This window comes from Microtus ochrogaster, unplaced genomic scaffold (genome assembly GCF_000317375.1).
Source record: "Microtus ochrogaster isolate Prairie Vole_2 unplaced genomic scaffold, MicOch1.0 UNK91, whole genome shotgun sequence".
Taxonomy (NCBI): Eukaryota; Metazoa; Chordata; class Mammalia; order Rodentia; family Cricetidae; genus Microtus; species Microtus ochrogaster.
The window spans coordinates 310,753-319,990 of NW_004949189.1; the positions used below are offsets into that span (position 1 = coordinate 310,753).

Below are 9,238 nucleotides of genomic sequence, written 5' to 3' on the forward strand. Positions count from 1 at the left end.
AGAGAAACCCTGTCTCGAAAAAGCAAAACAACAACAAAAGAAGAATCTAGAAAGTTCTTGATATTGCCCAACTTAGTTAAGAGCAAGTGTTAAAGGTCTAAATTCTTCTGTATTCTAGGATGGCCCAGCCACTGTTCTTACTTCGGTGAAAAAGAAAGTAAAGAATGTGGGGATCTTCCTAAAGGTGAGAAAGCCCTACCTAAATGGTTGTTAGAGGAATCTGAGGGTAACAGAAGAGTTAAGCAGCCTCAGCTTTTCAAAAAGCAGTAAATGGTATTTGTATTATACCTTGTTCAACAGAATGAGGATGAAGAAGAGGAGGAAGAAGAGAAAGATGAGGCAGAGGACCTTCTGGGAAGAGGTTCTAGGGCAGCGTTACTGACAGAAAGAACACGGGTAAGTTTACCGTTTTAGATCACAGGGGCCATGGAGTAGGATATGCCAATGCACCTCTGTGATCCCAACACTAAGCAGGCTGAGGCGAGAGAATCCCCAAGTTAGTTCCTGCTAGGGCCGCATAGACGGTGCAGGCCAACCATGGAGGCATTAGGAGACTGACAGAAACTGTCGTACGTGTGCTCCACGTGTCCCGGTGAATTGATTCTCACTTTCCTAGAATGAAATGACTGCAGAAGAGAAGCGGAGAGCACATCAGAAGGAACTGGCAGCCCAGCTCAATGAGGAAGCCAAGAGGAGGCTGACGGAGCAGAAGGGAGAGCAGCAGATTCAGAAGTAGGCGTCCATGTGGAGGAGGCTGTTGTCTAAAGATACGTAACTGCCGAGGTTTCTCAATTACCTTTTGTTTTGTTTCTTTAACCCCACTCCAGAGCTCGTAAATCTAATGTATCCTACAAAAACCCATCTCTGATGCCTAAGGAACCACATATTCGAGAAATGAAGATCTATATTGATAAGAAATATGAGACTGTGATAATGCCCGTCTTTGGCATTGCCACACCCTTCCATATTGCCACAATCAAGGTACCAGTACTCCCTGGCCAGGTGTCCTCATTGTATTTTCTTTAATACTCTCTCCTCCGCTCTCCTCCTATTCTGAACATCCACCCTACACTCCGCTGCTGCCTTCCTGCCTCCTTTGTCTCCTGCTCTTGGTGCCCCCCCCACACTTCTAGTTTTCACTTTGTAGGAAATTAAATTAGTCCAGAAAGATGATTTTCCAGTTATTTGGTTTCTTATTTTGTGTTTCATATGTTTGAGTATGTTTGTGTGGGGGCATATAGGTGCATGTGCCATAGGTCAGTGTCCAGTGTCTTAACCCAGGCTCTCTCTACCACTGAGCCCTGACTGAACAATTGGCTAAAGTGACTGACTGTCCACCAAACTCTGGGAATTCACCAGGTCTCTGCCTGCCTTTAGCCCTAGGATTATAGATATGCATACCAAACTTGGGTTTTGTGTGGATGCTGGGCATGCAAACCTGGGTCCTCCTGTTTTTGCAGCAAGCACTTTACCACCTGAGCCGTCTCCTATAGCCTCTATAGTTTATGTCTCTGAATTTGTAGTCATTAATTAACCTTAAAATGTGTTCCTGTCATAAGGTATTTTATAATTATGTTATTATTCATTTATTTATCTGTTTTTGAGAGGCAGTCACTTGATCATGTGACAAACAGTGCTGAATGTGTCTGTCTTGATTTTGGTTCCGTTTCATAGGTTTGACTCAAGCACCAAAATGCAGACTTTTTCTTCTGCAGCTAAGAATTGAACTAGGACCGTGTGCACTATAGATAAATGCTCGGCCTCCGGGCTTCATTCTATAGTCTAATAACAAACCTAACTTTTCTCTCTTTCTTTGAACAGAACATAAGTATGTCTGTGGAGGGAGATTACACTTACTTGCGAATCAACTTTTATTGTCCAGGCAGTGCTCTTGGCAGGAATGAAGGCAACATCTTTCCCAACCCTGAAGCCACTTTCGTCAAGGAAATGTGAGTTCCCGGGAAACAAGGATTACACTGCTGACTTTGTGATGTTTTAAGTATGGATCCTAGCTTAGAATCATCATAAGGCAATTTTATATTCACAGTACACATTTTGCAATAGAATTCTCAGGTTAAAAAGAAAATGTGTGTGGGCCAACTATGGTGACACACAGTACAGTTTGAAGCTCACATTCAAGAGGCTGAGGCAGAAAATTCACAAGTTCAGGACCATCCTGGGCTACAGAGTGAATTCCAAACAACCCTGAACTATAGTGAAACCCATCTCAGAAAAAACAAAGTGTGTGCTACATTAGGTTCTTCCTTCATGGAGTGGGATGGAATATTGGGAGATACTGTGTCAGGTTTGAAAAAATACAAGTGTGATTTCCCTACTCCAGTGGATTAGCTGTTAATACTTTCCATTTTAAAGACAAGTTTTTTTGTTTGTTTGTTCTCTGATTTCTGACCATTCCCATATTTGGTGGTAGTTGTTTTTCTTTTTGGGGGGAGGGAGAGGGGGGTTTCGAGAAGGGTTTCTCTGTAGCTTTGGAGCCTGACCTTGGCCTTGAACTCAGAGATCTAGGATTAATCTCAGAGTGCTAGGATTAATGGTGTGCTGCACCACCACCGGGCAGTAGTTGTTTTTCTTACAGAAACATTAAACTGTCTAGGCAGGGTAGCACTTGTTGGGGGTGGAGGGTATACAACAGGTAGATCAGGAATTCAAGGCCAGCTTGGAGTATATGAAAATGTCTTTTAAAAGATAGTCTTGGAGAGAGAGAATCGGTAAAAATGATTGTCGTGCAAGCTTAAAGACCTAGGCTTAGATCCCCAGAACCCACATATTAAAAAATAAAATAATGAAGTGCAGCAGATCGCGTCTGTAGTCCCAGGTGAAGACAGGGGCCCCGATCTTGCTAACCAGCCCATCTGTACAGGTCTGTGAAAGAACCTCTCAATAAAAGGGCAGAGAGTGATTAAGAAAGACAGTGTTGACCTCTGACCTCCACACAGCACACACATCAGCACATAAACACAGTAGAAAGATTAACCCACTTATAAGTTACAGTAATAGATCAGGTTGCTAGCCTAATATCTATCAAATTTTCCTTCTTCGATAGTACATACCGAGCTTCAAATATGAAAGCACCTGGAGAACAAACCGTACCAGCCTTAAATCTTCAGAATGCTTTCCGAATTATAAAAGAGGTACAGAAACGTTACAAGACCCGAGAAGCTGAAGAGAAAGAAAAAGAGGTGAGTCTGAACACAGACAAGGCTTCATGCGGGTGCTGGTGTTTGTGTGAGGATCCACGCGCATTCACGTGCTGTTTGTCACGCACAGGGCATTGTGAAACAAGACTCCCTCGTGATCAATCTAAACCGCAGTAACCCAAAGCTGAAGGACCTGTACATCCGCCCCAACATTGCTCAGAAAAGAATGCAAGGCTCGCTGGAGGCCCACGTCAATGGTACGTGTGCCTGGATTGTCGCTTCCTCTATTACAAGAAGACACACAGAGTGCCAACTTGATAGTTCTGCTTCCTCTGCTCTTGTTGAGCTGAGCTGAACAGAGAGATGCACTTTCTTTGGCCTGACCTAAGACTATTTGACAGTTGGTGACCTTGTCATTTGCCCAGGTTTCCGCTTCACGTCTGTTCGAGGAGATAAGGTGGATATTCTGTACAATAACATTAAGCACGCTTTGTTCCAGCCCTGTGATGGAGAGATGATTATTGTCTTGCACTTTCACCTCAAGGTACATTCTTCACCTAAGCTAGCTGTGATTAATGCTCTCAACAAAAACTTAAGTTTTTCATTTATTACATAAAATCATAACTGGGCAAAGGAGATACATGCCTTTAATTCCAGTACTTGGGAGGCAGAGGCAGGTAGATCTTTATGAGCCTGAGGCCAGTCTGCTGGTCTACAAAACAAGTTCCAGGACAGGTACATCAAGGACTATTACACAGAGAAACTCCCCCCTCCCCCCCCAAAAAAAATAAAAGATTTTAATAATATGTTTATAAATTACTGTGGCCCAGTGACTTAGTCTTAGTACTTTGACCAGTTACAAGTTTCTGTAGTTACTACTGCACACTGCAAAAAAAAGCTTCTCTGACCAAAGATGAGTTGAAAGCAGAACTAATCTATAGGGATTGGTGTAACTACTTAGAAGATAATTTGATGTGTGTATCTTACCCATTTAGCAAAACAACAGCTGTAGTTTCCCCACTGGGACCTATGACTTCCCCACCTCATGGCATTTGACTAGGTTTTCAGTAACACATATGAATTCCCTCCTGTAGGTGAGCCCCTATTATAATCAGGTAGTTGTTTACCCCATAACAGGCTTGCCACTATTCCACACTCAGGAAGCAGAGACAGGCAGATCTCTGAGTTCGAAGCCAGCCTGGTTTATAAGAGCTAGTTCCAGGACAAGCTCCAAAGCAATAGAGAAACCCTGTCACTTGTCATCAGACAAGATTCTGCCTCTGCCTTCTGAGTGCTGGGATTAAAGGTGTGCTCCTCCATGCCCAACTGCGTTTTGTTTCTTAAAGCGTCTTGTCTCTTTTGGGGGAAGTGGTTTTCAATACAGTGTTTCTCTGTAGCTTAGAAGTCTATCCTAGAACCCACTCTATAGACTCACAGAGATCCGCCTGTCTTTGCCTCCTGAGTCCTGGGATTGAGGTCGTGCACCACCGGGTTTGCATTTTATCTTTTTGTAGGTTGGATGACCTAAGTCTTCTCATTTTCCTCTTCTCTCTGGTTTATCATTAGAATGCTATTATGTTTGGGAAGAAACGACACACAGATGTACAGTTCTACACAGAAGTTGGAGAGATCACTACAGATTTGGGGAAACATCAACATATGCATGACCGAGATGACCTCTATGCTGAGCAGGTCTGAGAAATTCAGAACCCTATTTGCAGAGTAGTAGAGAAGGGTTAAGTATGAGCTGAGGGTTATAGCTTATGTTCCTAAGTAGGTACCAAATAGCTTCAGTATCTGCTCTGGTGGTTCAGCGTAATGACTTATGAGTTAGACATAGCTTAGAGAGTCACCTTTATGGTTTATGGTATGAGCCTTAAATAAGATAAAGTGTCAGAAATTTAAAATAAGTGTCAGAAAATTGAAACTATAAAAGAATTTGTAAGTTTTTGAGGGGAAATACTATTCACAAGTCATATGATAACTGAATAAATCTCTTTTCCTCTACAGATGGAACGAGAAATGAGACACAAACTGAAAACAGCCTTTAAAAATTTTATTGAAAAAGTCGAAGCTCTAACAAAGGAGGAACTTGAGTTTGAAGTGCCATTCAGGGACCTGGGGTAATGCACTTTCTCTCCGGTAATTTAATATCACAGAGACTCATTCACCTTTGAGACAACAACCCAAAACTGCCAGGAGGACCGGATGCCTCTGGCACCTGCACTCACACGCACACACTCACATGCAGGCACACATGTATAAAAGATAGATACAAATATTTTTAATATCCTAAGAGTTTCCGTGAGTGATTTCCGTGGGAGCTGTTTGGCTGAGAGAAGGGGAGATGCTTGTGTGGTGTCAGTAGCAGTCTCTGGTGGAGTAAGTGGACGGTTTGCTTTCCTGCTCTCTTTCAGATTCAATGGGGCTCCCTACAGGAGTACCTGTCTCCTGCAGCCCACTAGTAGTGCACTGGTGAATGCTACAGAGTGGGTGAGTATTCGTGCATCCTTTCACGTGTGCGTGCCTGGTGCTCTCAGAAACCAGAAGAGCAGTTTAAGACCATTGTTAGACACTGTGTGGGTTCTGGGAATTGAACCCCAGTTCTCTGGAATAGTAGCCAGTACACTTAACCACTGAGCAATCTCTCCAGTCCCCCTTACTGTTACTTTTAGTTTTCTGGTCTTTTCCTTTTCACTTTTCTTCCTACCCCACTGTTCAGAGATTAAACCCATAGTCTGTGCTTGCTGAGGACATGCTATACTACTAAGTAACACCCACATCCTTCCTGCTTACTCTTAGTAACACAGTTGTTAGAAAGGGGACAGAGCTGGGCAGTGGTTTACATGGTAGTGATACAGTCCTTGTGAAGGGTTTACATGGTAATGACGCAGTCTTGGAGGAAGGATCTACATGGTAGTGATGGCAGTCTTAGGGGAAGGGTTTAACATGGTAGTGATGCGGTCTTAGGGGAAGGGTTTACGTGGTAGTGATGCAGTCTTGGAGGAAGGGTTTACATGGTAGTGATGCGGTCTTGGGGGAAGGGTTTACGAGGTAGTGATGCGGTCTTGGGGGAAGGGTTTACGTGGTAGTGATGCGGTCTTAGTGGTAGGGTTTACATGGTAGTGATGCGGTCTTAGGGGAAGGGTTTACCTAATAGTGACACGGTCCTTGTTTTAACAGCCACCCTTTGTGGTGACACTGGATGAAGTGGAGCTGATCCATTTTGAGAGGGTGCAGTTTCACCTAAAGAACTTTGATATGGTGATTGTCTACAAAGATTACAGCAAGAAAGTCACAATGATCAATGCCATTCCTGTCGCCTCTCTAGACCCCATCAAAGAGTGGCTGAAGTAAGTAAACCTGTCTGTTACACCATGGTGTGTGCCTATAGTCCCAGCTACTCAGGTGCCTGAGTCCAGAAATGGCATTCAGCCCAAGTAATAATATGAGAATCTTGTCTCTGGTTTTTTTTATTCATTCATTTTATAAGTATATGGATTGGGTGTATATAATATACACCCTCTCCTCCCTTTAATCACCTCCGTTCAGCCTGGCGGTGGTGGCGCACGCCTTTAATCCCAGCACTTGGGAGGCAGAGGCAGGTGGATATCTGTGAGTTCGAGACCAGCCTGGTCTACAGAGCTAGTTCCAGGACAGGCTCCAAAGCCACAGAGAAACCAAAAAAAAAAAAAAAAAAAAAAAAAAAAAAATCACCTCCGTTCACCTAAACATTTGATGTCTACTTTGACTTAATCTATAGCTGCTTGAATTTATGTGACTATAAATCTAGGAACCCTAAATGAGAGAAAACATACAGTCCTCACTTTCAAATTTATGTATATCAGGTCCTTATCCGCTTAGACACCTGGGTTGGTTCCTGTGAAAGGGGCTACAGTACCTCTGTGATGTGTTGACTTGGACTGCAGAGATGGACCAGATTTCTAGTCTTGAGAAACCTTCATACTGGTTACCACAGAGTGTGGTGTGAGGATTCTCTTGTCCACACCCACACTGTCACTTGATTCTTTCTTGGTGACTTATATCATATTTTCATTAACAATTGTATTTCTTGTGAATCTGTGTGCCTTTGTTATATGTAAATGCCGTGTGTATGTAAAAACCCATGAGAGCCAAAAGACTAGGTTGGGAAACTGAACCAGGGTCCTTTACAAGAACAGTAAGCCATCCCCCCGGCCCAAAATGTTGTACGTTTATTTGTTGGCAGGGAATGCAGCATCATGCCACAACTCAGTGTGGAGTCGGTTCTTTCTTTCTGCCATACAGGTCCAGGGGCTCAGATGCAGGTCCCTCCCCGATGAGTCTTGTTGCTGAGATTTTGTTGTTCTTCTCTTGAGACAGTCTCGTGAAGCCAAGGCTGGTCTCGACTCGTTATGTAGCACCTAGGATAATTTTGAACTTCTTCTAATCCTGTTCTGCCTCCTGAGTGCTGGGTTTGCCGATGTGTGCTTGCACACAGTTGATGCCGTTTTGGAGGTCAAACCTAGGGCCTTGTGGGTGCTAAGGGAAGCACACTACAATCAGGCTCCATCCTTAGGCTCCTATCTGTGGGTTAACCCATTCATTATTGGTTTGTTTCGTTTCTTGTTAGGTTTTAAGTTCCTTGTATTTATTTCATTTTTATGTATGGATGTTTTGCCTACATGTATGACTGTGCACTACTTGAATGCCTGGCGCCATGGAAACCAGAAGATGCCATCTTATCCCTTAGAACTGGCGTTACATATGAGTGCTGGGGACCATACCCAGCTCCTCTAGACATTAATCCTGTGTCGGATATCGGCAAAGATTTTCCTCTCGTTGTAAGCTAGCTTCACTCAATTAACTTCCTGTACAGCTTTTTAATTTTATGAGGTCTCATTTGGCATTTGCTTTTTAAGACACGGTTTCTCTGTGTAGACCAGGCTGGCCTCGAACTCACAGAGATCCATCTGCCACTGCCTCCTAAGTGCTGGGATTAAAGGCATGTGCCACCACCGCCCGGCATGAATATTCTTTTTATAACACCTTTTTGTTAAATGAAGAGACACTTTTCCTCTGTGTGTATTTTTGCCATCTTCGTCAAAAATCATTTGGTTATCACTGTGTATGGATTTTCTTTTCTGCTCCTTTGATCTGTGTCTGTTCTGTGTGATTACAATGCTGTTTTTGTCACTGTGGCTGTAAGCGAATTTACACTTTCTTGTTAAGATTGCTTTGGGTATCTGAGATCATATGTACTTTCAAATGAATTTTAAGTTTTTTCTTCATTTGTTTTACGTTTTGTGAAAAAATGCATTGGAATTTTGACTGGGATTGTATTGAATCTGTAGTAGATGTCCATTTTCACACCTGGTGAGGATGGGAGTGTTGGTCTGGATTTGTTTGTTTGTTTTTGTGTTTGTGCTTTATTTATTTATTTGTTTATTTTGGAGGCAGGGTTTCTCGGTATAGTTCTGACTGTCCTTGGAACTCACTCCATAGACAAGGCTGGCATTAAACTTGCCTCTTGCCTCTTGCTCTTGCCTCTTCCTCCCAAGTGCTGGGATGAAAAGTGGGTGCCCCCACTATCTGGTTTGATTGACTTTATAATGCTTGATATTTTTTTTTATTCCTGTCTCAATATCCTATTGTATTTCCTTATCTGTGGCTTCAAAGATGTGTTTATTTTCTCTTCAGTTTGAAGGATTCCTTCTGATAGCCAATTTCAGTGTGGTTTCTTCATTGTTTCTCTCTATGTAATTCCTCTTTTATTTAACTTTATTTTATGTGCACTGGTGTGAAGGTATCAGTTCCCCTGGAACAGGAGTTACAGATAGTTGTGAGTTGTCAGGTGGGTGCTGGGAATTGAACCAGGTGCTCTGGAAGAACAGTCAGTGTTCCAGCAGCTGAGCCATCTCTCTAGCCCCATGGCTTATATTTTCATAGCTTATATTCTCTTATTTGCTTCAGCAGTGGTGTTCTCTTGGAATTTGTCTAGGAGTTTGTGTGGATTTTGCTTTCTCGGTTCTTTTCTGAAATTTCATCTAATCCGTCCCTACAGGTCGAAGATTTTGGGAGGAGTAATGTCACCCTGCTTT

General features: G+C 42.9%; 1 protein-coding gene across 1 annotated transcript in view; it reads left to right on the top strand.

Annotated features, from left to right (window-relative positions):
* The window catches only part of Supt16h (SPT16 homolog, facilitates chromatin remodeling subunit), a 34,544-nt gene that overhangs the window by 20,026 nt on the left and 5,280 nt on the right, over positions 1–9,238 (top strand). The window contains exons 11-22 of the mRNA XM_005370966.2: positions 119–184; positions 301–396; positions 617–732; positions 828–981; positions 1,822–1,949; positions 3,065–3,200; positions 3,289–3,415; positions 3,584–3,702; positions 4,725–4,850; positions 5,169–5,281; positions 5,576–5,651; positions 6,342–6,511. Coding sequence (XP_005371023.1) covers positions 119–184; positions 301–396; positions 617–732; positions 828–981; positions 1,822–1,949; positions 3,065–3,200; positions 3,289–3,415; positions 3,584–3,702; positions 4,725–4,850; positions 5,169–5,281; positions 5,576–5,651; positions 6,342–6,511 — 1,427 coding nt within the window. The remainder of the gene's footprint in view (positions 1–118; positions 185–300; positions 397–616; positions 733–827; positions 982–1,821; positions 1,950–3,064; positions 3,201–3,288; positions 3,416–3,583; positions 3,703–4,724; positions 4,851–5,168; positions 5,282–5,575; positions 5,652–6,341; positions 6,512–9,238) is intronic.